At 44.4% G+C, this 27,728-nt stretch overlaps 1 protein-coding gene across 5 annotated transcripts in view; it reads right to left on the minus strand.

The window, feature by feature from the left end:
• Positions 1-27,728, minus strand: part of Frmd4b (FERM domain containing 4B) — a 188,411-nt gene that overhangs the window by 32,655 nt on the left and 128,028 nt on the right. For all 5 annotated transcript variants that reach the window (XM_041640430.1, XM_041640423.1, XM_041640414.1 and 2 more), the window contains exons 8-11: positions 13,007-13,090; positions 11,698-11,763; positions 7,497-7,554; positions 5,506-5,592 (exon numbers count right to left, since the gene is read on the minus strand). In XM_041640430.1, the coding sequence (XP_041496364.1) occupies positions 5,506-5,592; positions 7,497-7,554; positions 11,698-11,763; positions 13,007-13,090 (295 nt within the window). The remainder of the gene's footprint in view (positions 1-5,505; positions 5,593-7,496; positions 7,555-11,697; positions 11,764-13,006; positions 13,091-27,728) is intronic.

A 27,728-nucleotide genomic window follows, 5' to 3' on the forward strand; every position in this document is an offset into this window, starting at 1 on the left:
TCTACACCCTGAGTGCTCAGATCTGAGGTGTGTCCCACAATACCTGGCTTATGAGGGGCTGGGGATCAAACTTAGGCTCTCAAGCATGCTGGGCAATCTTTCTTCCAACTGAACTTCAACACTAACTCTCCGTGTCATTTGTCTTTGTGTGTGAACAATTCTACCACTGGTTAAGGCCCAGGTGTAGCTAGTAACAGAGTAGCCATGCGGTTTGTGATGGTTCTCCTATGTAGAGCCACTTCCTCTTCTGCAGGGATCACCCACCATTCCTACACAGAATCCTTATTCTGGAAGGTGCGGCTAGTGGTTAGAGGGAGGGTTAAATGTTTACCCTCCCTCCTTCCCAGCAGCCACTAGGTACTCTGCACGCATCTCACCATCCAGGTCTTAGCTTAAATGTCACTTCCCTCAGTCAGGCCTTCCCTGAGAACACCAAATGTCTCTCCCCATGCCATGATTGTCTCTCTAGCTCATCAGTTCCTATCAGAGGCAATCCAAAGTTTACAAGTATCTGATTTCTTTGCATACTTGTTTCTCAGCACCATCTCTCTAGAATAGGTCATCAGCCACTGCTTGCCTCCTCCAGAGTATATTTTGACATTTCTTTTTGGTCACAAAACAACTTAAGTTATAGCTTTGGCCATGGCCTGCGGGCATCAAGACAATACCTCCCAGCCTCCCTTGTAATGAGATGCGGACTTCCTAGAGCTTGCTCCAGAATGCCCTTCACCTTCGACAATACTCAGCGGAATCTTGGAAGGTACTCCTCCTAGAACTACAGATCCCAACTGCACTTAGACATAGAGGTAAAGAGAGATGTCATATTATACAGCAAAGTATGGTGTGGAGGGGGTTGCGTTCACTCTGAGCAAATCCCTTCAGCCCACTGGGTGCCCACAGCACTGTGGGGTAAGAGTGTAGACAGAATTCTTTGAACTTGATAGATGAGAAAATGGGGGCACAGGGAGGTTAAGTGGCAGTTCCAAGTCAGCCAGCTGGTCAGTGGGTATGCAGAACTGGTTCTTATTCCAAACCCATGTTATAGGATTGGCAGTCTTCTCCCACTGGCTCTGCAGGTTCTAACAATCAGATTGATTATTGGTGGAGCTGAAGCTTAATCACACACTTTCCAAACAGGATGGACTGGTCTCCTGACCACATTTTGTAATCCAGTGTTTCTCGTCCACACCAGACAGTGTGTTGTATTGATGGAGAACGTGGGAGTGGACAGCTCCCACTCTCCCGTTCTGCTAGCATTAATCTGCTCTGCGGACAGGAGGACCATGTGTGGTACATGGTGACACGCTGGTGGCGGAGAGAGCAAGGAGGAGTTGGGGTGGTCAAGATGCCTGTGATCAGAGAAACAAGCAAGGTGCTGCCTGGAAGTAAAGGAAGGAGCCAGGGACTGCTACGACAAGTAAACAGAAGGCTTTTGTGCTTATTACTCAACCCATCTGCCTCCAGGCACAAGGGACTTCCAACAGTTAAAAAAAAATCAGTTAACCAAAGGTCAGTGATGGTATTCACTACAAGGCTCCTTTATCACGCTACACTGTAAAAAAGATGCTAATCTCGAAAGGAACTTCATCAGGATGGCCTAGATGATGCCTGACTGGGGAGCCATATCAGTCTCCCATCGCTGCTCCCCTAGAGGCCCTGCTTTCCCAGGTAGGGTCAGAGTTCAATCATGACATACACACGATCACCTTACTCACCCACTGTCTAGTTCCTTGGGACAGACATTTTTGCCCCTCGAAGTACTAAACTGGCACTAAAAACCTAGTAAGAGAGGATGGGGGTGTAGCTCAGTTGGTAGGGTGCTTGCCTAATATACATGAAGTCCTGGGTTTGAACCCCAGTACCACAGAAACCGGGATGGTGGTGCACACTTGCAAACTCAGCACTGGGAAGTCGGAGGCAGGAGGATCAAAAATTCAAGATTTCTTGACTACACGGCAAGTTCAAGGCCGGTCTGGGATACAGGAGGCTCTGTGGTAAAGTCGTTAATTCGTTATTTTTCTTTTCCCATATGGCACATCTCCATGCATTATGGGTAAGGAACCAGGGAGAAAAGGGTTTATAAGTAACTAAATATAGGCATTCTTACTATACCAGGGCTGCTTTGCAGCAGTGTTGGGTCCTTCTCTGTCAGTAACCCAAAAATGTTTCCCAATTAGTCTCTTTAATTGTCTGTCTCCCTCATTCCCAAGGAGTGGTGAGCAGTATGTTTATCAGGCATGGGGCAGAATATACCCTCACTTAGTTCTCACAGCCGCCTCATGCAGCTAGTGGGATTAGAGCTATGCAGATAAGGAAGATTCTTCCAAAGAGATGAAAGCTGTGCCCAAGATCACACAGCAAATAAGGCTTGGACATATAGTTTAGTGGTAGAGTGCTTGCTTAGCTTGCCTGAGGCTCTAGCTTGCATCCCCAGCATGGAAAAATACACACACACACACACACACACACATTCATACGTTGAACCAAGATCACACAGCAAATAGACATCAGGGTCAGGGTCTGGAATGCCTCTCCAACTCTTGGCCTACATCATGGTGCTTCACTGATGGAAGCCACTTGCGACCCCTCAGTCTATAGACTGGCAGTAAAGAAACACAGTCCCCGCCATTTAGAGACAACGATTAACAGACATTATCCAGACAGACTGGCAGGAGGCCTGTGCCAGCAGACCTTAAACAACCCCTTTTAAGACGGGCCTTTGGCATCAGTCTCTGATTCTTGGTACATCTCCCTCCTGGTTTGCTTTTACACCAACAAGGCAGGCATGTGGCTCCGGAGGTCCAGCACCTTGAGGCTGGTCCAGCAGCCTGGGCTCCATTCATTTGTCAGCAGGACCCCAATTCTTTCCTGGCCATCAGAGAACTTGCTGCACGCCCAGATGCTGAAGCGAGAGCCTTCTTTTGTGTTGGTGCTCACAACCCTTTAAATCATGCATTCTTTTAACATGGGCAAGCTGGCCAGGATAGGGCCTGGCAGAGCACACTGCTGCCCCCAGTGCGAATCAGTAGGTTCCAGAGAGCGGTAAATCCGCAGAGGCAAGATCCACCACCAGATTAACAAAAGATAGCAGGGAACAAACCACGGGTGCCACGTGGACACCGGAAGTGGTGGAGAAGCAAGGGCAAGGAAGCGACAGCACAAGAGCTGTCAGGTATCAGCCACGGAGCCTGAAAGTGAAAGAGGGAAACTGCACATGGAAAAGAGGAGGTGGCTGCCGAGCCTCGTCTAGACGCGGGGATGAACAAGAAGGCCTGATGGGGATCCGTGTGAAACAGTGTGTACCGATTTTTATGAAGCTGTGAATGTAAAGAAAGGCCCGGTGAGTCAGGAGCCCTGCAGAGGAGCTAGGGCTTGCATTTGCTGTGTAGCTCTGACTCACCATGACTCGGGCAGGAAATCTGATTGCTGTGTCTCTTTCTTTATGCAGTGCGATCATGGATTTATTATGGAAAAGGAGAAAGAACTCCGAGAGCAGGAGGTTCTGCAAGGGATGAGTGCTGAGGTTGCTTGTTTTTTTATTTTTATTTTTAAAGAAACTCTTCCATGTTGTGAGGATGTCACACTTACCAAGCCATGCTAGTTGATTATAAGTTGACCTGATTGTTGGCTTAAGTTCTATTACGTACACAAGTTTAGTAAAAACCCAACAAGAGTCCTGTGTGTTCTTGATTAAGAAGGTAAAATTCAGGACAGTCTCCTTAAGGAGCAAAAGCAGTAATACGGGGTGAGCTCTGCCTTAAGAAAACACGACAGGCAGTGACTTGGTTGGGACTCATTATTATGCTCTGTACCCTGACCTCTCTGCCCGCCCACAACGGAAACTATAAAGTCCATCAAAAGAGAATCGGTAGTTAGTTAGGTGTGGTGGCTCACACCTGTAATCCCAGAATTGGGTGGAGGGTGGCCAGGAGGATCACAAGAGAGAATCTGTTAAAAAGATTATGTATATCCACACAATGGAATGCTAGGTAGTTTTCAAATGTAGCAAGAGGGCCAGGGTGGTGCTGGTGGTGGTGGTGGTAGTGTCGTGATTGCCTAGCTTTTGCAAGGCCCTGGATTTGATCCCCGCATTACAGAACAGAAAATAAAACACAGTATTCCTTATCCCATTGGCTGTGGCTCCCAGGGCTGACAGAAACTACAAGCTGGTTATTTGACTAGCACAGGAGGACACGGTGGTTGAATGCTGCTTTATTGCTTTTGTTAATGGTTCCCTAATAAGCAGCCTTGGCGCCCAGCGAGTCTGGTCCAGCAGAGCTGGATGAGCATGGAAAGGGGAGCCATGGTCTGCCTAGCACCACCCATCACGCTATCTCTGTTAATGTCCCAGCCAAGCAATGGGGTCAAGAAGGGTGCTCCATTTTCATAACCTAAGGAGATTGCAAGCATGATCCATGAGAGGAGTCTCAGGAGACACACTGCATGATCTGTCTCCAGGGTTGCTCTAGGAAGAACACAGCAGCAGACAGGTGGCCATGTAGGAGTTATTTTAGACCGTGATGCTGGGTTGAGATAAGACAGGTAAGCTGAACATGACTTGTTGTTACTGAGAGATCACTGTTTCACTCCTACAGCCTGCAGGGATGGCAGCAGAGTGCAGGGAGGGTAACAATCTCTCTCAGAGCGAGAAGTGTGAGTGGTTTTATCTCTCTGCACATAAGGAGACCAACAGTGATGGCATGGTGATCTATACGGTTTCATCAATGGTGACAATGTACATGTTGTGCACTTATACTTGAGGTAACAGTAGTAACTTCATAATCAAGGTTTCTTTCCCCCTATTTTTAATTTTTTTTGGAGACAGAGTTTCATGTAGCCCAAGATGGCTTCCAACTCACAATCTAGAAGAGCATGACCTTCACAGCTTCTGTTTCTCTTATCTCTGCCTTCAAATACTAGGATTCCAGGCAGATAATGATAAATAGTGACTCACTTAGCTTCAGAAAACCCAAGCCTGATAGATTCTGGCCCTTCAGCTCATGAGTTCTTTTCTCTGCAGAAAGCAGACCATGTTGCTATAGAAGACTGTGAAAATGAAGATCGGCAGAAACCGCTGCAATTGTGGAAAGATTGCTTTCAACCATTCGATTGAGAAGTAATCACCATGAAACTTTGGATTTAAACCCAAGTGTATGGGCTTTGAACCATGTTGTGGTTAGTTTTGTAGATGAACCTTTGTGTGCAGTTTAAGTGATTGCCTCGGAACAGACAGCATGCAATCCTAGTACTTGGGAAGTGGAGGCAGAGGATCAATTAATGCCACGTGAGAAACTGTCTCAACAAGCAAATGAAAAGATGGCTATCCCATTATGAAGATGTGCTGGTGGGGCATAAGTGAGTTATTTTTAAAATTTCCATTCTATATGTTAAATTTCACTTAGCGATGTTTACTACCTGAGATTGTTCAAGGCGCCCCTGAAAGTGATAGTGTAGGCTCTAGAACATTCAAGGTTCCTCTCAGTGTCTGCAGTGGCTCACACTTACTTTCCGAGGCTTCACCTTGTCTTGTAAATCATACTGGCCGATTCCTTTGTAGCTGATCCCAAGCCACCATGGAAGTCCTTGCTTATCCTAAAAAGTAGGAAGCAAAACAAAAACAAAAACATGAGACGCAAGATCTGGTAAGTCTTCTAGAGGGGAAGCACTGTCAATTTCTTTCCTTTAACAAGTGCCAACAAGCCAAAATAACTGTGCCTTCATAAATAGAACCTTGCTGAGAACCTTTACTTGTTGAAATAATCTCTTCAAATAATACATACACACAAAAGCCAATACTGTTAGCGTCCAAAATAATGAAGCATTTAGTACTTTGATTAAATTGTTGGAGAGAATAAAAAAATGTAATTCAACCAAGAACTAATCCACACAAAGTTATTTATGATTTCAAAAAGACTCCTTGTTCTCTTAGTTAACAGGCAGCTATAAAGGCTGGGAAGTTTCCAGGGATTACCCGGGGAAAGGCAGAGGTTCCAGGGCCCAGTGCTCAAAGCACAATTAACAATGAAGAAGGAGAAGCAAGAACACCTTTTGGGGAATTGGACAACTCCCAGCATGAATAATCAGTCTGAGATACATGTGAGGAGTGGATATAGACGATATTCTATTATAAATACACTGTGTTCCTAAACCTGTTTATTGGGATTTTCCAATAAAAAGATATTAATAGAAAGAAAGAAAAATATAGGCTTAGGCATGTGTGGATATGCAAAGCAGAATCAGTGAAAATTAAGATGAAATTAATATACATTTTTAGCACAGGCATTCTCAATATGAAAGTGAGTATTATCTGATTTTCCTCCATATGCACTGGGATAGATGTCAACACTATCATGACATCAAAAGTCATGGAAGGACTAATCAGTTATAAAATTATGCTTCTCTCAAACAAAACCTCCCTCATCTCTGCTTCATCTTGTATCATCAAAGTATTTCTTAGCCAGCTTCTTCCTGCTTATCAGCACAAGAAGGCAAAGCACACTGATGAGGGTGTGATACTGCAAATTGTGCAAAATTTTCAGCATTTCCTATGGAGGTTTGCATAAACACTGAGGACTGGCATGACAGTCACACGGAGGACATAAAGAGCTGGGAGCATTCGAGAGGCAAATAACCGGAAGGCAAAAATCGCTGTGGGTAGACGTGAGAATGACCTAGAACTGCAGGTGAAGCTCGCTGCTACAGGAGAAATTTATCATGCCATGGGTCCCAGGCTCAATACCCAGCATGCAAGGAGAGTGAGAGAGGCAGGAAGGCAGGGGGAGGGGAGAGAGGGAGAAAGGGGGAGGGGGAGAAGGAGGGAGGGAGGGAGGGGGAGAGAGAGAGAGAGAGAGAGAGAGAGAGAGAGAAACTAATACACCTGGGAAAGCACCTGAGTGTAGTATTTTGCAAAGATAATGTGCTTTATAATTTGCTAAAAATATGAATAAACTTAAAACATGGATGGAAATGATTCTACTTAAAATGTTGAAATTTGGGGGCTGAATGAGAGAATGCTCAGTAGTTAAGAGCACTGGCTGGTCTTCCAAAGGACCATGGTTTAGTTCTGGGCACCCACATAGTCTACAACTATCTGTTTCTCAGGTTCCAGGGAATCTAACGTGCTCTTCTGGCCTCTATGGGCACTGCATACATGCAGCACACAGATATACATGGAAGCAAACACTTAAACACATACAAATAAAACAAATAAATCTTTTAAAAGATAATGAAGGCCAGGTGGTAGTGGTGCATGCCTTTAATCGCAGCACTTAGAAGGCAGAGGCAGGCGGATTTATGTGAGTTCCAGGTCAGCCTGGTCTACAGAGTGAGTTTTAGGATAGCCAAGGCTACACAGAGAAACTGTCTTGAGAAACAATTAAAAATACTTCAAATCCTAGACACAGTTCACGCACACACTAGATGCTGTTTTAGACAGCCTGTGACTTGCACAGCCTGGTGACCATTGTGGAAAATTCTGGAATACGAGAAGCACTTACCTTCACTGCGTAATAATGGACTCCATAGGTTGCTAGGGCTTCTACTATTTTCATATACCTAAAGAAAGTGAAGACATGTCATCAGATAATTGAAACAACCAAGGGGACTTCGAGGGAAACTGATTTCAGGGAACACAGTTTTCTTCTACTTCCCTCCTTTAGCCATGACTAAGCTCGTTGACTTACATAGAAATAGAGTAATAAACCATTGTAGGGCATAATATGGTTTGTATCTTATCTAAATGCCAGGGGCTTTCTAACAAAGCAAACACAGTGAAGGCTTATGCGGCTTACAAATGGATTGCGTTGGAAACCCAAACTGTAAAATTTAAAAAAGACTTATTTATTTATGCATTTTTTTCTGTTTTTTTTTTTTTTTTTTTCCAAGGCAGAGTTTCTTTGTGTGGCCCTGGCTGTCCTGAACTTTGTTCTGTAGACCAAACTGGCCCCAAACTCCGGGTGATGTGATAAAGTCACGTGACACCACACCTGGCCCATGTGTGCACACTCTGCATATGCTATTTTTGTTTTGTGCACATCTGCACACAAGAAGAGGCCATCAGGATCCACAGGACTATAGTTGCAGAGGGTTGTAAGCACCGTGTGGATGCAGGACGCTGAATTCAGGACCCCTGGAAGAGCAGCCAGTGCTCTTAACTGTTGAGCCATTACTCCAGCCCCACATAGCAATTCTTTTTTAAGGTGAATACTTAACACACAAACAGTAAGAATCAACTTTTAGACCAGGTATGGTGGCCCATGACTGTAGCCTCAGCACTCGGGAGGTTCTAGACCAGCCATGAGACCCTGACTCAAAGTACCCCAAATCCTCAGAAACCAGGTCTGGGGGAGAGGAGAGAGAGGGAGAGTATAAATATGCATCTTAGTGTCATCCTCATGATAGATTATTGAGGTAGTAATTACAATGTCCAGAAAATTGATCTTTCCAATGTCATTAAAAAGTCCTCTCAAAGCCGGGCAGTGGTGGCATATGCCTTTTGGGAGACAGAGGGTGGTGGATCTATGTGAGTTCAAGGCCAGCCTGGTCTACAAGAGCTTGTTCCAAGACAGGCTCCAAAGCTATAGAGAAACCCTGTTGATGTGGGATTCCCCTCTGTATGCTGTGATTACCAATGGTTAATAAAGAAACTGCTTTGGGCCTATAGCAGAGTTACAAGGGAATAGGGCTAGGTGGGGAAAACTAAACGGAATACTGGGAGAAAGAAAGGCAGAGTCAAAGAGAAGCCATAGGAGCCACTGCCAGAGACAGACACTGGGAACTTTACCCGGTAAGCCACTGCCATGTGGTGATGCACAGATTTATAGAAATGTGTTAAATTAAGATGATTAAGATATAAAAGTTAGCCAATAAGAAGTTAGAGCTAGGGCTGGAGAGATGGCTCAGTGGTTAAGAGCATTGCCTGCTCTTCCAAAGGTCCTGAGTTCAATTCCCAGCAACCGCATGGTGGCTCACAACCATCTGTAATGGGGTCTGGTGCCCTCTTCTGGCCTTCAGGAATTCACACAGACAGAACATTGCATACATAATAAATAAATAAATAAATAAATAAATAAATAAATATTTAAAAAAAAAAAGAAGTTAGAGCTAACGGGCCAAGCAATGATTTAAATAATATGGTTTCTGTGTGATTATTTCAGGGTTAAGTGGTCGAGAATGAAGCAGGCGGCCTCCTCCAACACTCTGTTTTGAAAAACAAAAACAAAACAAAACCCCAAAATAAAAACAAACAAAAAGTCCCCTCAAGGAAGGCAGTGTTGGTGCACACCTTTAATCCCAACACTCAGAAGGCAGAGACAGGTGGATCTCTGTGATTTTGAGGCCAGGCTGGTCTTTGAAGCAAGTTCCAGGACAGCCAGAGCTGCAACACAAAGGAACCCTGCCTTGAAAAAAATAAAAAAGAACAAAACCAAAAAATAACAACAAAAGTCCCCTCAACATATGGAAATATATTGATTGTAGTCAAGTTTACCTAACTGTAAATATAACATAGCAGTTTTTAGAAATACATACTTTAAAGGGGTGAACATTACGGTTGTAAATCAGTATTCTGGCCTGGGGTGTGGCTCAGTTGGTAGGCTGCTTGCCTAGCTTTCCCAGAGCCCTGGGTATGACCCCCAACACTGTATAAACTCAGTAAGGTATTGTATGTCAGTAGTACTGGGAAGTGAAGACAGGAAGTTCGTAAATTCAAGGTCATCCTGAGCTATACCGTGAGTTCAATGGTACCCTGGAATACATGAGCTACTCTCTCAAACAGACATCAGGCACACAAATAAAACTTATGGCAATCATGTCACCGCTTCCATTTATGTTCAAGAAGGTATCGAGGACTTTTAAGGAGTGGGATGAACTCTATAAAAATTCTCCATCCCGGGCTGATGAGACACCAAGGACAATGGCAGGGGGTTTTGATCCTACTTAATGTGCTGGCTTTGTGGGAGCCTAGCCAGTTTGGATGTTCACCTTCCTAGATATGGACGGAGGGGGGAGGACCTAGGACTTAACACAGGGCAGGGAACCCGGACTGCTCTGTGGACTGGAGAGGGAGGGGGAGAGGAGTGGGGGGAGGGGGAGAAGGGTGGGAGGAGGGGGAGAAGGGTGGGAGAAGGGGAAGGGAAATGGGAGGCTGGGAGGAGGTGGAAACTTGTTTTTTTGTTTATGTTTTTTTTTCTTCTTTTCGCAATAAAAAAAAAAAGAAAGAAAAAAAAATTCTCCATCCCCAAGAAACTGAAGTCCCCACTTAATTTGAGGGTACTTCTTAAAAAATAACATTTTTATTTAGTATTTGAGACTTTAATGCAATATACTTTGATCACATTTATTCAATTTTGAAGTTTTTTTTTTAATGACATAGTGAAGATCAATTTCTTTGGACATTGTAATCACTAACTTGGTATTTCTTAAGTAACTGCCTTACGTGTAAATGAATATAAAGGGTACAGGAGTTAGGTGAGTGTGCCAAGATCAAGCAGTGGACAAACTCAGAGCAGGGATTCGAACTCCACAGGTAAGTGTTAACCAAGTTAAACAGACTACGTTTGTAATCACACAACAGCTATCAAGAGAGGTGAAAAGTAAGTACACCTCCTAATGTAGACACCAACCTGACTAAAATCCATCAGAGATATTATCTTTCTATACTTGCTCCTTCCCTGGAGCACCCTCCACCACCTGCACCTAGCTCAGGAAACGGGTACAATGGATTGGAACATCAAGGGTTCAACCTTAGAACTGGTGACTTCTGCCTTCTGCCTGGAGCATCACAGGTGTGCACAGGTGCAGAGTGGATACTGATTCCAGTGAAGAAGTGAGAGCATGAAGAAGGCCGTGTCCTCTCCAAGGGACAGGCCACCTGGGTCATTTCACTTCTCACATGACCTGTGCCACCCTCAGTAGTTCTTATTCTTTCTCTTAAAGCTATGGCCCTAAGAGTTTCTCTCCAGTTGCTGGAGCAATTAGAACTAAAGCAGATTGCTTTTCATAATCATAGAAGTTTATTTTATCCAGTGAAGAGTTCTTAATAAATCAGTGGTACTTCTATACAGTCAAAGAGTATGACAGAAGCTGGGTGTGGTGGCACTTAGAGTCCTAGCAATCTGGAGGCAAGTGGAGCCAGGATTCAAAACCACTATCCTTAGCTACTGAGTTCAGGGTCAGCCTGTCTACAGGAGACTGACATCTATCTATGTATCTATGTATCTATCTATGTATCGTCTATCTATCTATCTATCATCTATCTATCTATCTATCTATCTATCTATCTCATCTATCATCTATCTATCTATCTATCTATTATCTATCTATCTATCTATCTATCTTCTATCTAAGTAATAACTATGGTTTACTTTTGGTAGTAAGAAGAAACAGAATTCCAACACAGCAAATGTATCCCAAGTTCCATCAAAAGTAGAGTCACAAACTGAATTTCCATCTTCTCTTTGAAAAGTGTTGGAACATTTGGTGTCATTGTGCCTGAATTCTAAAGCTAAGCCACCTTACCTGTTCCCAGGGTAACAGCTCTTGCCACCACCATTGTCACCATTCCCTAGGTGGCCAACACTTCCCTCTCTGTTGCCTGCCCCACACTGGGAAGCATTGGAACTGGTAACACCCATGTATGGAATCACTAAGATGTTTTCTATAAAACTATGTTCAGGCAAGAAGAGGAACAATACTTACTGGACCACAGCTTGACCCCGAGTCAGACCTTTGATTTTCAAATAATGCTCAATCGCTCTGTCCTCACTGCAAAACAGAGAAATAAGCCTGATGACATGTGATGTTCTGACATTCGGTTTCCATTTCCGCGTTCTCAGGCAGCCACTGAAAATCTGAGCTCCGGAGTGGCATCCTGTGACGTTTCTCTAGGACTCTTGTTCCTGAGCTCAGCTTGTGACTACTTCCATTAGAATCTTTAACTTTTAATATAATTGTGTAATTCATATCTTTAAAATGTCATTTACTGGGAAAGGAAACAAGATGAATTTCTCAAATAAACAACTAATATTCTAGATGCATCATACTAGATATAAAGTACAAATATTAAATACTAGTTAGAGAACATTGTTGAGGTAATTTTGAGCCTAAGACCCATTTTCTTGTTGTTGATTTAAAAAAGAGATGAAATTCCGCTGGTAGAGTGCTTGACTTGCGTGCACAAACTCTGGGTTCGATCCCCAGGACCATATAAACCAGATGTGGTGGCCCAGGCCTGTAATTCCAGCCCTTGGGAGGTGGAGGCTGAGAAAACCAGAAGTTCAAGGTCATCCTTAGTTACTTAAAGAGTACCAGGCAGCCTGGGCCATATGAGACTTGCTTGTTCTTTCTTAAAAGCAAAAAAAAGTATCTTAAGAAAATTAAACCTGCTTTGAGTCTAAACACGATCTGAAATAGTCTTCTTATCACCACCTTTGGGCACAGGGCTGTAAAGAGAAGTCTCTAGTTGCATCCTGTAAGAGAGACCACGCTGAAGTTGCAGACTTCCTCAGACCTGACTTTACTCAACAGCTCAGGGCTCTTCCAGTCATCCCCAGGTGTAACTTGTGAGACTAGAAGCATCTCTCTCTGAAACAAATCATCACCCCCTCTTCCCCCACACTTCTTTTTTTTTTTAAAGAAACTTTCATTCAATAGTTATTTGTTCAGAAGTTTCCAGAGTCAGAATGCAATGTAGACTCTGTATCTAATTTCATGTATGGTTGGAAAATGTATTCCAACTTTCGTATCTGAAGTTATCAAAACAGAATGTTTTATTATCTTTATATTTGTGTGTGTGCAAAGGAAGGGCACCTTCACAGTTTGGGGACTGAAACCACGGAGACTACATTTACAAGGAATACAAGTAATTTGGAAGAAAACAGTGATTCTCTTCAATTATCTGCCAAGTACCCAGTGCTCAGTGGAGGCCACGACCACAGCTCAGGACTGTCCTTGCTTTACCAGTGCTCAATGGGGGCCATGACCACAGCCCAGGGCTGTCCTGGCTTACCAGTAAGCGAGTGATGGATGTTCCTGAAGGGTTTTAGTTGGGAAGACTGGCAATGTCTTCAAGTCTTTCCTGGCATTCTCATCACTAGGAAGAAACACAGTACAGTAATATCAGAGAGTCACCTGAAAAGACATCCCGTCAGGCTCTCCCGATGAAGACACCCAAATAGTTACTATAGGACCTTGGTCTCTGTCACTCACTAGAGGCCGCCCCCAAATGAGACAACCACATCTACTTTCAAGCCTCTAATACTTTCTGTGAGCATCAATTTCATTATATAGGATGACCGGGATTGTACATATTTCATATTCTACTTTTGCACAGTACTCTTCATATTCCATTGCATACTTTCCATGTTCTGGTATCATCACCCTAATCAACTCTAGAAGCTCCTAATATTCAGTGTGTTGGAATGCCAATCACCATTGACCCACTCACAGAATGTCTACAGGCTCTTCACTATGGGCATCCCACAACCAAAAGGTTTACAAAACATGAGGTCACTTTTCTGCTATTTCCCCACCACCTTGAAGTACAGTGAACCAAGCCAAGCAACTTAAGAAAATTAGTTTCTGCAGAAATCTCGGGGCTCTAAGAGGATGGGGAAACATGGTTCTGACAAACCCAGAGGGACCCCTCCCATCACCCACAGTGAACTAAACAGTCTATAAAGTTGACAAAGTCTATATAAAATGGGCACATCTGAGTGGTCAAGAGAAAGGTGTGGTCTTTGTGGAGAATGTGGAATATGAGCTAGTGAGAGCTGGTCACGTGCTATACGAGAGAACAGATTCTGTAGCTGCCATTGAGTACTCAAGGAAGGAGCAAAGATGGTTCTAGAAGGTCTATTAGCTCCTTGGAAACATTCATGAAAAGCTGGCTCACAACCCCGAGAACCTCAGTGTTCCCCACCCAGAATCACACTAATGCTTCCTCTCCCCAACTCTCATATCTTCCTCTCTTCCTACCAGCCAGACTTTGCTGAAAGACTAAATTTAACTGGGCACCATGCAGGACATTTAGGGATATTATTTTTCTCATGTTAGGCTGGATGTCAATTTTCTCATGCAAAAGACACTATTATTCTGCATGGTTTCCTGGTAAAGCTGTGAGGCTTAGGGACACTGACTCACTTGCTAAATGTTCATGCCTACTGTGTAGAGGAGACATGCCTTAGAAGCCAGTCCGTTTGGCTCTGAAGACCAGGTTCTTAAACGCTGTGTTCTAACCCTGATTCCCAAGGCACTGTCCTAGACTGCTGAGTGAGTATTCTCAATCCCTCAAGGGCACAACCCCTCACACCCTGTGAGGCTGGTCTTGTTTGTTAACTTGGGACACACACATCTGGGTGTGTTTATCAGGAGATTTCCAGGAAGGTTTAACCAAGGAGCCAAAGCCAAAGTTCTGAATGTGGGTGGCACCATCCCACGGGCTGAGGTCCTGAACTGGTAAAGGGGGAAAAGCCAACTGATCACCATCTTTAACTCTCTTTGCTTCCTGACTATGGATACAACGCAGCCAGCTGTCTCATACCGTAATGGCTTCGCTGCCCATGACCTCCCGCCCTGATGGACTGCATCCTCAAATTGCAAGGCAAAATTAACCTTTCCTCCCTTAAGTTATTTCTTGTCTGGTATTTGGTCACAGCGATGAAATAGATAACTAACACACTCACACACACACATACACAGGTGCAAAGGAAAACACTGGTCACATACACAGGTGCAGAGGTAAACACTGAATACACACACACATAGATGCAAAGGAAAACACTGGGCACACACACATACACAGGTGCAAAGGAAAACACTGGTCACACACACACATACACACACACATCCACACACACATCCACACACATGCACACAGGTACACAGGAAAACACTAGCAAGTTTTAAAACTTGTCACTTAGGCATTTTCACATTAGCTTCTGTATTGGTAACTTCTCTGTAGCTGTGATAAACATCATGGCCAAGGCAACCTATAGAAGCGAGGGTTTACTTTGAGCTCATGGTTCCAGAGGCATAAAAGTCCACCACCAGGATGCCAGGGAAGCACGGTAGCAAGCAGCAGATGTGGCCACTGAAGCAGAAACAGAGTGCTCACATCTGGAACTGAATGCAGGAAGCAGAGAGCGAAGGCAAAATGGTGAGAGTCTTTTAAAACGTCGACACTCTTCCTCAGTGACATACTTCCTCCAGTACGTCCTGAGCCACACCTCCTAAGTCTCTTCAAACAGCCAACTGGGGACCCAGTATGCAAATGCCTGGACTATGGGGGACATCCCATCAAAACCACCACATTCCCATAATAATGAAGCACGGGAACCTCCTCATGGAGGACCATGCATTGGACCCAGACTGGACATAGGGTGAAGATCCTAAAACAGTCATCCGGCCCTCACAGGCCAAGTGCACACCATATTATGGTAGGAATCCAAAAGACACAGAGAAGAGGAAAACTGGGGATCACAGCATGGCCTCCATTTCAGTCTGTGTGGCCTACACCTACCAGTCAGTATTAGATATACCTCGCTAGCTCGATTACTTAGTCTAAACGCTTCCCCTTTGTTCTGGTTTTATCTGTTCTGGAGATTTCTACAGAGATAATGAATTTTCTAAAGATGGCTGACTTGGCCCATTGCATTTCTGAGGGTGATAAGGAAATAAGAGAAGAGTGACAGCAATGCCTATGCAGCCTTTTTTTTGCAGATGTCTATGCTGAAGAACGAAGAAGGCTCCACACACCCTTTGTGTGTGTTGTACTAAGAAGAGGGTTGCGGCCTACCTGCAGGTAAAAGATTCAGCTTTCTTAATCACAACAGGAAACAAAAAGTCACTTGGCTCCTATTCTTAAGCAAAAATGGTTCTCTCCACTCACTTGGAATCTGAGCGGCAGGACTTGATCAGACTGACAACCTTGGGAAACTGGTTTGTGCTTCCAGAAAAATCAAAATATACTATAGTCCAACTTATTCATATTAAAGGCCAACTGTCAACTCCAAAGACTAACTTTTTTTTAAAAAATAATTTCAGGCTCTGTCCTTCAAAGCCCTTTAACACACATAATCTTTCTGTCTCTCTCTCTCTCTCTCTCTCTCTCTCTCTCTCTCTCTCTCTCTGGTGATTTTGGAGACTAGGGTATTGCTCTATAACCTAGGTGGGCCTCAAGTCCATGATCCTCCAGTCTCTGACTCAAATACTGTGATATCAGGTGGGAGCCATCACACCGGGATAAAACAGTGCTTTCTGCTGTTCCTCATTGCCAGCAACCCATGTATACTGCCGAATTCCAGACCCAAGTGAAGCAGAAGGCATGTTCCAAGGACCCATGTTCCAAGGTAGGCATCTAGGATAGCTTTGTTTTACAGTTAATTCTGTGGCAATGAGACTTCAGTAGATTGAAAGTTATTATTTCTCATATATTTGCTTATTCATTTGACAATAAGCATAAGATGCATGCCTAACACGGAGACTTTCACATGATGCATTGACTTCAAAGTTGTGAAAATGCGTGGGGCTGGAGAGGCAGCTCAGTGGATAAGAGCACTTGTTCCTGTAGAGGACCTGGGTTGGGTTTGCAGCACCCACATGGCGGGGAGGCTCATAGATATCCATTAGTTTTAGTTACAGGAAGCCTGACACCGTTTTCTGAATTTTGAAGACAGCGGGCACTGCACGCACGTGATGCACATGCGTGCAACGAGGGAAAGCACTATACACGTAAAATAAACAAATGATTTCAAAAACATTATAAAAATGCACTCAAGACAAAAGAGGAAAGAGAGGGGGGAAAGCAAAGGGGCCATTGTAGCCACTATTCTGTCCAACAAGTTTACTAATGAGTAAGTGCTAATGGACGCTCAAAGCGCTGACTCTTTAAGATGGTTTTGATCCCATGTCCCCTGCTAAAGGCAAGCATTTTAAACGTGAGATTTTTCTAGCACTTAAGCCATCAATGAATGACTGCCAAACACAAGTCCACTCTGTATCTAGCACCTACACAGAGAAACAGCTATATGTTCAAATGACAAATACTGCCTTGTGTTAGAATTTTCAAAGATGAATTTTGGTCTTGAAGATGTGATTCTGCTATGATTTCTCAAGAACAATTTTTCATTCTAGATAGCCAGGACCTATCCCAGTCATAAGATGTGATATTTATACTATCCTCCTTCATTGTAAAACGTGGGTGTTATTTGTCTAGAAATGCTGACGGAATAAATCAATACATTTCTAAAGGTTAATTGCGAGCCATTATTCTAAACAATGACTATTTGCCCATGAAGAGCCTTCTTCTGTATTAATCAACCACTGAGGAACAACCAATACAGATACATGAACAGGAAAGCCTCATGGGGATTACTTCAAGAAGGTCCAGCTAGTTTAACGAGAAGTCAGCAGGAGCTGGAAAGATGGTCCGTCCATTAGGAACACACACCCCTCTGACAGAGGGCCCGAGTTTGCATCCCAGCATCCCTCTTGGGTAGCTCACAACCGTCTATAACTCCAACTCCAGGGGACCCAACACCCTCTTCTGAACTCCACAAACACCAGAGCTCATGCACTCACATGTGCATAGCCCACACAGACACACAGATAAACACGTAAGTAAAAATATAATGTAACTTTTTCTCTAAAGAGAGGAGTTGTCCACAAACAGAGGCTTTGTATCCATGGACTCCACCAATTACAGATTGAAAATATTAAAAACTGAGTCTGTGCCAAACACAGACTGACTTTTACCTGTCATTATGGTATGAACAATACAACAACCATGACCTACATAGCATTTTCATTATAGGAATCACAATTCATTGAGACATGATCAAAAAAAATGTGTGTGTTACATGCAAATACTAGATTACTTTATACGAGAGACTTGAGTATCTCCACTTTAGTCAAAAGGGAGGGGAGGTCTTAGCACCTCGTGGACAGCCATACACTACTCTGCTTCAGCAGCAAAGCAGAGATGGATGATGGGGGTGGAGGGCAGAGGCGATCAAGGCGGTGACTTTATTTCTATGGTGCTGCTGTAAAAGAGCATAGGTGACACTATGCATTTGTCAGGACCTGTAGAACTATATTACACCTGTCTATGGACTTTATAACAAAGGCACCATGCTACTGCAAGATATTACTGTTAGGAGAAGTCATGGGTGGGAAGGAGATGAGCTATGTAGGAACTCTGCATGTATTGTTCAAACTTCCTTTAAGTTTAAAAAGAAGAAGGAAATCTACAAGATTTCCTTAGATTAGTGGTTTTCTTTTCTTTTCATTTGTCTCCCCCGCCCCCCACACATAAATTTTTTTCAAGATAGGGTTTATCTATGCAGCTCTGGCTGTCCTGAAACTCGCTCTGTAGACCAGGCTGGCCATGGACTTAGAGATCCGCCTACCTCTGCCTCTCAGGTTCTGGGTTATAAGGCCTGAGCCATCATACCTGGCTAGATCAGTGGTTTTCAACTTGGGTGATTTTGCCCTTGAGGAGATGAGCACATAGCAGCCTTCTTAATGGTCACAATTAAGGAAGGAATTGTTCTTGGCATGTCTGGACAGAGGCCAGAATACTTTCCTATAGGGCACAATATAGCCCCCAACTGCAAAGAACTGCCTCCTTCCATTGTTGATAGAGCCAGGCTTAAAGCCTGAATTAGAACATTACAAAGAATCTGAGGTTGCTTGGTGCATAGCTCAGGGACAGAGTACCTACCTAGTGTGTATGAGGTCACTGGGATCCCTAAAAAACAACCCTCCTCCCAACAGTCTGAGTGTGTGGCCATGCCTTCAGTCTGAACACTTGGGAGCTAGTGATACGAGGATCCACAGTTTGGTATAGAGTGAGTTCAAGGCCAGTCTGGGCTATATATAAGATGCTGCCTCAAAACAACATGAAACAAAACAAGCAGCAACAGCAAAAGAAAACAAGAAATGAAGCAAAGAGGAGGAGGAAGAGGAGGAGGAGGAAAAGAAAGAGGAGGAAGAGGCTGCCACCACAGGTTTCAGGCTTGGTGACACATGCCGGTAATCCTGGCACTAGGAAGGCTGAAACTGAGGAGGTGCCCACGTTTGAGACAAGCCTAAATTACATAGCAATTTCCAGGTTGGGCCAGCCTAATCGTAAATAATAAAACACAGGAAGGAAAAAGATTCTGAGCCTTCTATCTTACTGCATTTTGAAGCGTATCTTTAACAAAGGCTTTATTTTCTCACGTCCCTTCCAACTATAAACACTGGAGATCTTAGGAACAAATGGGTTAAGGAGTTAGGTATTGGATGTTGCCTGACAATTGTGTTTAAAAACAAACAGGTAAGCAAACAAACAAAAAAGTCCAACTCTGCAAAGTTTTATGCAAAATATCTGAATTTAACTCAACAACTATTCTTCATATCAAACACACCAGCAGACTCTTATTGTTAATCTGCATTCTCTCACTGGAACTCTGTGTGCGTGCGTGTGTGTGTGTGTGTGTGTGTGTGTGTGTGTGTGATCTCTGCTTAATTTGGCTTCCACTTTCAGATAATTAGTCACCAGTGTAAATTGTTAGTAGTGCACCCAAAAGGCCTCCCTTTACCAGGTTCAGATCTGGGGTGCTGTGCAGAACACTCTGTAACCAAGTGACCTCACTTTCCTACACAAACTTCCTTAATGCAGGACACTTCCAGAGAGTCATCACTGATACAGAGGCACACGGAGCTTAGACATTTAACATTAACAACAACAACAAAGCCCATGGAAGAATCAAAGGAGGACCAAGGCAGACAGCCTGGCGGATACATGAGGTCAGCCCTCCAACAAATGGCAGCAAAGGAGAAATCCAAATGGCCTGTGGGTAGAAGAAAAATATTCAACAACTTCAGAATTCTGGGAGAAAGCATCTTCAGTGAGCTCCTGATAGACACCAGACAATCAGACTTTTGAAACTCTGATTCTATCTAAATTATCCCTAGATAAAAGTCAATGAGAGGTCTAATTCAGGCTACTGGGAAGGTCAATCAGTAAGACTGCTTGGAAATTTGTATACCTAGATACGTACACACTTGAGTGAGTTTATAACAGCACTGCTTACAGTAAGACAAAAGAAAGGAAGAACGAAAGAAAAGGAAGAAATCAATACAAATATCCAATAATATGGCTGAGAATGTAGTTCAGTACAGTGCTTGCCTAGCACGTGAACCCTTGGTTTGATTGTTGACACTGCATAAAATGGGGGTGACAGCACATGCCTATAGCCCTAGTTCTAGCATGCTAGTGGCAGAAGCAAGGAGTGTCAAAAGTTCAAAGTCACCCCACTTATACAACAAGTTCCCAGCCAGCCAGGAAATATAAGACCCTGTCTCAAAAAACAACAACAGCAACAAAAGAAAAACAAACGAAACAAAATGAACAGCCCCTTCCCCAACATCTCCTGATAGCAGACATGAGGAAGTTGCTGTTTATTCATGTAGTTGGATTGCACACAGCAAAGAAAATAGACTTTAGCCACATACAACATGGATGAATCTGACTGATAGTGGCCAAACAAACATCCCAGCCTGGAACTGCAGTGAATTCCTGTAATCCTGGCACTTGGGAGGTTGTCACAGGAGGTCCAAGTTCAAGGCCAGCCTGGACTATATGCTGAGAACTTGTCTCAAAACAAGTTACAATTCCATATATAGAGGGTCCAAAGCAAGCAAAATGAAATCAGACAGACTGTGAATGACTTTGAGAACAGACACGGCATTGTATTGGCGTGGGGTGGGGGAGGGTATGAGGCACAATGGTGGTACAGGAGAGAGTCCCAGGGGCTGTGCTTTTGTAGCTGTGCAATTTCTAATTTGTTCTATATACAGCCTGTGCATTTTACATGCTTTTCAGTGTAACAACTCACAACAAAACCTATCACACATGACCGGGAAATGGATAAAGGGATGCAAATGGATGAGCTACCAATTATAACAGGAGTGCCGAGTGCCGTGATACTAAAGTCTGAGGGGGGACCCCACAGAACAAGAAGTGAATCTGGCGATGGAACCTTACTCCAGAGGGTTAATTCCAATCGTGTTCAGAATTTAGGGCCAAACAGGATTTCACATTTGAGTGCACCACAGTAGCTGGGTGACTGTTTGCTCACCCTCCTGAGGACTTTGCCTGGGAGCCTGGAACCCAGTGAAGTCCTGGTGCTTGCAGAGACAGCTAGGGCTGGCTTCGGAGCAGAAGGCCCCTCCCTATGGCTGTCCGGGCAGCACTGTTTATATGAACCTGGATCAACCTCTGAGTGCAGACAGAGGGCTTGAGAGCAGCTGGGGAGGTGCGGAGACCTCCTGGGGATGTCTCTGCCTTTCCCTGGCAATAAATCCACTCACCCTGGCTCGACATTCCTGACCCCGATGGCGATGGATATGTGATTACAAAGATACACTTGACCAGACTGTCATGGGGCACTGCTTTCTCAAGGTGCCAGGCAGACAGAAAGCCCAATGAGCTACACTTCTTGCTTCTCAGTGACCACACCAACAGGCTTTTCTCTGTTGTTTCAGGGGAGTTGGAAGAACGGGCTTGTAGATCAACAAGATGGCTCAGCAGCAAAGGGGCATGCTGCTGAGTCTGATGATCTGAGTCAGATGCCTGGACCTATATGGTGGAGACCTCCCAGAAGTTGTCCTCTGACCGCCACAGTTGTAACATGGCACATGTGTACTATGCACCCATATCCATAAAATTAATAAAATGTGATTTAATTTTTTTTAAAAGGACAGGCTTGCATTTTATCTGGTTGCCCAGTCTGAGCCCTACCCTTGGGCATTCCAGCATTCTCTTCCTGTCTCCTGAGGGAGCTATCCTGACTCTCCACTGAAGACATTCCTCATGTAATGATTTCTCTGCAAAGTCCCAGCTTCTTTCCCTGAGTTGTATGTTTTTCCTTATTGACCCAGAAAGCCCCGTTGAAATGTGACAACCCCAATCTTTGTCGAGGAAGCTACATGACTGGGAAAACCAAAGCCACCCTCTTGTATGCACTGAAGTATGCGTGTGGTGTGTGGGAAAGCCACCCCAGCAACTGTGAGCACCTGCTTGTGGCAAACTGTAAGCTCACTGGCAGTGACGATCAGCCACCTGCCAGCAGATGCTGGCGAGGAAGGGAGTGCCAGCAATTAACAAACTGCACTTGATAGCACACAACAATCCTTGCTGTTTGTGCTCGGTGTGGGGGAAACCCTGGGTTTCTAGGGCAGTTGAAAGAAAACAAAACAGGGCTGGGCATGCAGCTCATTTGGTAGAGTGCTTGCCTAACACGCGTGAAGTCCAAGGTTCAGTCTCTAGCTTGGTACAAACCAGGCGTGGAAGCCCACAGTGGAAACAGGAGGGGCTGAAGTTCAAGGTCATCCTAAGTGGTGTAGTCAAAGAAGCCATCCCAGGACACATGAGACCCTGTGCTCCACAGATAAAATCAAATAGAAAACAAAGGAAAGTCCAGGACCCACATTTTACTTTGTTTATCCATATCAGCACTTGAAACTCAAAGGCAAGGTGCATGAAAAGGTCCAAGTTTAAATTCAAGGACCGGGTAGAAATGTCTGCAGAAACTTCATGTAACAAAGCAATAACTCTTTCAAAGTTAATCTGAGGGGCTAGTGAGATGGCTCTGGGGTTTTGGAGGATTCCTGCTCTTCTAGAGGACCAGAGTTCAGTTCCCAGCATCCACGCTGAGTGGTTCATGACCACTTGTAATTGAAGCTCGAGGGGATTCAGCCCCTTCTTCTGGATCCTGTGCACACACCCCCACACACATATGAAAATACACTAGGACAAATACACATAAATAAAAACAACGAATCCTTTAAAAAATTAACTTGAGAATTAACTTCTCTTGACACTGATACCTAAACATAATTCAAAATATATGTGTAGATACAAAAAAAAGACTCAAAACAAAAAATCTACAGTTAAATTAACAGATTGAGCTTGATATGAGGACATATGCCTAGAATCCCAGAACTTGGGAGCCTGAGACAGGAGCTGAAATTCTAAGCAAGCATGAGGTAGACTAAAGGAAAAGACCACACACACACACACACACACACTCACACACACACACAAACACACACACAGTATGCAAACACTCTAGTCCGAGGCCTGTTATCTGTACATGTACCATGTATCCTAAATATCAGACATGAACCAAAGGGTTGCAAGCAGGCCTCCAAGAATGGAGCATCCTGGGAATTTTAGTTAATTCTGTGTTCCACACAAAGACATACCATTGGGGAATGAATGCCTGCCAGGTCTTGGCATGGCCTTGAAGATGATCTGGTAAGGGGTCCCCTTCTTCTCTGTATGCGCCAAAACCCTATGCAACCCCTCCAGGTTCCACCACTCATGAAGGAACGGGAGAGGTTTAGTAAGCCTGAAAGTCAGCAAAATATACTTTCAAGTCCGGCAAACAGGTGCAGCAGGGGTCAATCCATACCCTGTCCAAGCTGGCTCCAGTGTTCAAGGATAGCACCTCACCTGAGTGATGAGATTATTACAAGGACCTCGATTACTACTTAGAAACACAGCTCCCTCAACTGGTTGGCAGGCGTGCGTGACCACCTGGCGGTTAAGCACCAAAGGGTACACTCCTGTTTCCTATTGGGCAGACAGAATGCTGCCCCTCGTATAAAATCTTGTTTCCTGGGTGAGGATGCAGCTCAGTGTCAGTGGCTTGTTAGCATGTATGGGGCCTTGGGCTTGATTCCCAACCCTGCAAGATAAGTAAATAAATAAATTCTTTCAGTTATCTGTGGAATTTGGCCTTCAGTAGTAAATTTAGCTTAGTATCCCGCTTCACTTCTCCTCTCTCTCCCTCTGTTTCTCTCTCCTCTGTCTCTCTCTGTCTCTGTCCCTTTTCCTCTCTCCCTCTCCTTCTCTTTCATAGCTAAGGTGTCATATATCTCAGGCTGGCACTGATTGGCTAGGATGACCTTGAACTTCTGACCTGAAAGTCTCCCCTGACACCCTCCCATTCCTAGCGTGACAGGAATCAAGCCCCGGATATCACAGATGCTAGGCAAGCTCTCTACCAACTGAATCATGACCTACCCAGGTATATCCATTTACTAATTCCTAGAGAAAACGGTAGTAAAGGTGCCAAGCACACAGCACACATGATCTCTGACACAAGGCAAACTCACAAGTTTTTGTTTTGGCACAATGCGGAAATGTAATTTCGATGTTCAGTGTTGACCTACATGGCTACGTCTGATTCTCTCTCATGCTCCCGGGCAGCAGTGACATGTTGTGCGTCCTACTCAGCTATAAAGCCTGCATAGTAAACAACCTGTACTGGGTTGCTAGCCTATGATATGCAGAAGGGTGGGTGTACTAAATGCAATTACAAATAGCCATAGTGGCAGGCGCCTGTAATACCAGTATTCTAAAGCCTGAGGCAGGAGGATTGTGATATCAAGACCAACCTGAGCTAGGTAGTGAGATCCTGTCTCAGAAAAATAAAAACAAACAAACATTTTTAGAAGTATTTTTTATTTATTTTTAGATTTTGATATTTTTATTTTGCATGCATGAGTATTTTGTCTGTCTGCACTATGTGCTTGCTTGATGACTGAGAAATTTATGAAAGGGTTTTGGATCCCCTGGTATTAGAGTTATAGATGGTTGTAAACTACTTCATGGTTGCTGGGGTTGCCAAACTTCATGGTTGCCAAACTTGCCCCTCTGCAAGAACAGAAAGTGGCCTTGACCCGCCCAGATTTGTATTTTTAACTCAAACTAGCTTTCTCACGACATAACTCTGTGGTCAGCCAAAAAGCATCTCTGACCTGTCATATTTTCAGGTTCTAGGTATGTAGATACGGCTTAGTTCGTAGAATGCTTGCCGCGCATGCACGAAGCCCTGGGTTCCATCCCCAACACTGCGTGAATCAGGTGTGGTACACACCTGTAATCACAACACTTTGGCGACAGAGACAGGATAATCAAAAGTTCAAAGATGTTTTGGCTACCTGACAAGTCAGAGCCCAAGTTGGACTACATGAGTCCCTGTCTCAAACAAAAAAATAAATTCAGGTTCTCAGGTTCCATTCAAGACCCGCTCAATCACAAAGGAAGGCAATCTGTACCTATCAAGTGGATTAGGGGCCAGTGCAACATTATAAACACAACACAAAACAGATATGGGCAGTGGCAGGGAACATCTATCTGAAGGGAGAGGAATGGTCAGGAGGGTTGACCCAGCCTTTTGGGTGCCCACCACAGGAGGGCAGTTTCAGAAGCTCTGGGTGACCTAGCAGGGACACAGGATGAGGCATCACTCAATCTCCTCAGGTAGTCCTAGAGGACAACAGCCCATAGTCTGGGGTGCCAAAGCTCAGATCAAACCCTTGCTCTGCAGTCATGACGTAAACATTATCATCCTCATTTCACAGATAGGAAAACTGAAACTTAAGAGGTGAAGTAACCTAAACTGACAATAAGGATAATGCAGCCGTAATTCCACGCATGTGCTTTAGCCACTTGGGGTCACCTCTCCCAGGGTCCTCAAGGAGGGCAAGGAAAATAAGGAAGGGACAGATGGGCAAGGAGAAGATGGACCTTTTTTAGCAAGATGCTTTGAATTTCCTTATTCTGGTGGTCTTAGATTAATTCCCTCAGAATGTGTGCTCCTTGGGTGGTGCGACCCACTTTTAAAACTAGATTATATAGGATTAATTTAAACTGGATTAACTGCATGAAACATTTGCGTATAGATAATAAGACTTAATGCGCTACCTTCTATCTCTCAGTATTTCTTGAACCGACTCAAACTAAACTACAGACTGCATGTCTTTTAGTATCAAGATACACCAAATCCAGTCAAATTTTGCCCTTTTTCTAGGGGAAGGGGCAGGATCTCATGAAACACAGGCTAGCCTTGAACCTGCTACGTGGCTGAGGCTGGCCTTGATCCTCCTGCCTCCAGCTCCCAAACTCCAGGATTATGTGCGTGTATATTTATGTCCAGCTTCAAATTCAGTTTTTTTTTAATGTTTTAAATATGTGACAAAGTCAGGTCACAGCTATTTTCAATGCAATCTTAGAACAGAGTGGACACTCAGCCAGGAAGCCCGACTTCTCCCCGAAGCTCATCAGACCACACAAGGAATCCCTGATGTCCAGTTTTCACGCTGACACACACCAAAAGTGCTCGTGGTAGCGGTCCTACACGCATGACCTATCTCCGTTTCCATCTGGAAACTAAGCCTGGGATAGGATGAAAACTGTAAGAAGCAAGTTTGTTCGAGGTCAGTTCTGTACAAGGACAGACAACTGTCTGTGTAGCCAAGGATGACCTTGAACTTCTCAACTTCTTGTCTCTACCTCCCAGGTACTGGGATTATAGGCTTATGCCACCCAGTTTATGGGGGGGGGGGAGAGAACCCAGAGCCTCAAGGATGCTAGGCCATCATTCCACCAACTAAGCTATATCCCCAGCCTAAAATTATAGGACCATTCCGTTCCCCTCACCCCAACCAGGGGCAGAACCCAGGAAGCTGTGCACGGTAGGCTCAACTATAACACTAAGCTACATTCCCAGATCCTAAGGCCATTTTGTTCATTTGGTCTTTCAGACAGGATCTCTCCACATAGCCCTGGCTGTCCTGGAACTCACTATATAGACTAGGCCAGCCTTGAACTCAGAGATCTGTCTGCCTCTGCCTTCCTAGTGCTAGGATCAAAGGTATGTGCCACCGCACCTGGCACCATTTAGATTATTTATGGTAACCAATTTAGAAAAAGTGCTTATAGATTTGAGTAGATTTTGTAACAGCTAAAATAACACACTGCCTTCATCTTCTACCTGTATGGGCCCTAGATGTCAAGAGCCCAATCAGGCAGGTAAGTGAACTCACTGGTTACATGTCCTGAGCTGACAGATGGGAAGAGGCCCAGCCAGTTTGAAGGTTTACCAAGGCCGGGTGGGAACTAGCAACAGGTTCAAGAGACCTTAGAGTTTGATCTTGGAGACTTGGAGCTCAGCCACCAGGGGAGAAGAGGAGTAGGGAGTTCCAAGGAGGGGAAAATGAGGCAGGGAGGGGCTGGGGAAAGTCCAGTGACAGGACAGATGGAGTTCCACCTACCATCCTAAGCCATAGAATCTTACTGTCCTTGGAGTTCCCCCACCCCATCTAATAACTTCTGGGCCATGTGTGAAGCCAGCTCAGCTTGTAGCTATCTTCAGAGTACAAAGCAAGAAAGAATTTAGCAGGATGTGTGCACCTCTGCTGAAGTTAGGCCCCCTTTCATCTCCATGAGAAAAACTGCTTCCTGGGGTTTCAGGTGGGAGCATTCTTTCTTAGGCTGCCTCTGGTCTCCAGCTTCCTAGAATCTCTCATCCCTGCCTCCACAGAACAATTAAGAGGGAAAATCCAACGACTGACTTCCAAGAATTCCAGCCCTGGGTACTCGCTTCCTTGAGGAATGCTCAGCATTGTGTTTCTATGAATTTCTGTTGTCTTCATGTCAACTCAAGGTGCAGGTAGGTGTTGTTTCTAATTTGCTGGTAATAAACAGAGGCTCGAGGTGCACTCCTGTGTCCCCATGTTCTACCAGTTCAGACTCAAATGCAAATAAAGGAGAACTTGAGAAAAGACCAAAAGACGAAGCAGTCAGCCTTACACCTGTTGTTTGCATCAGCAAGGTTTGGGATTTAGAACTGGCTTTGGGACTGGGGCTGAGGCTCAGGTGGTGGAGAGCTTGC

The sequence above is a fragment of the Microtus oregoni genome, unplaced genomic scaffold (assembly GCF_018167655.1).
Source record: "Microtus oregoni isolate MIOR12 unplaced genomic scaffold, Mior012 000002F_ref0000024, whole genome shotgun sequence".
Lineage (NCBI taxonomy): Eukaryota > Metazoa > Chordata > Mammalia > Rodentia > Cricetidae > Microtus > Microtus oregoni.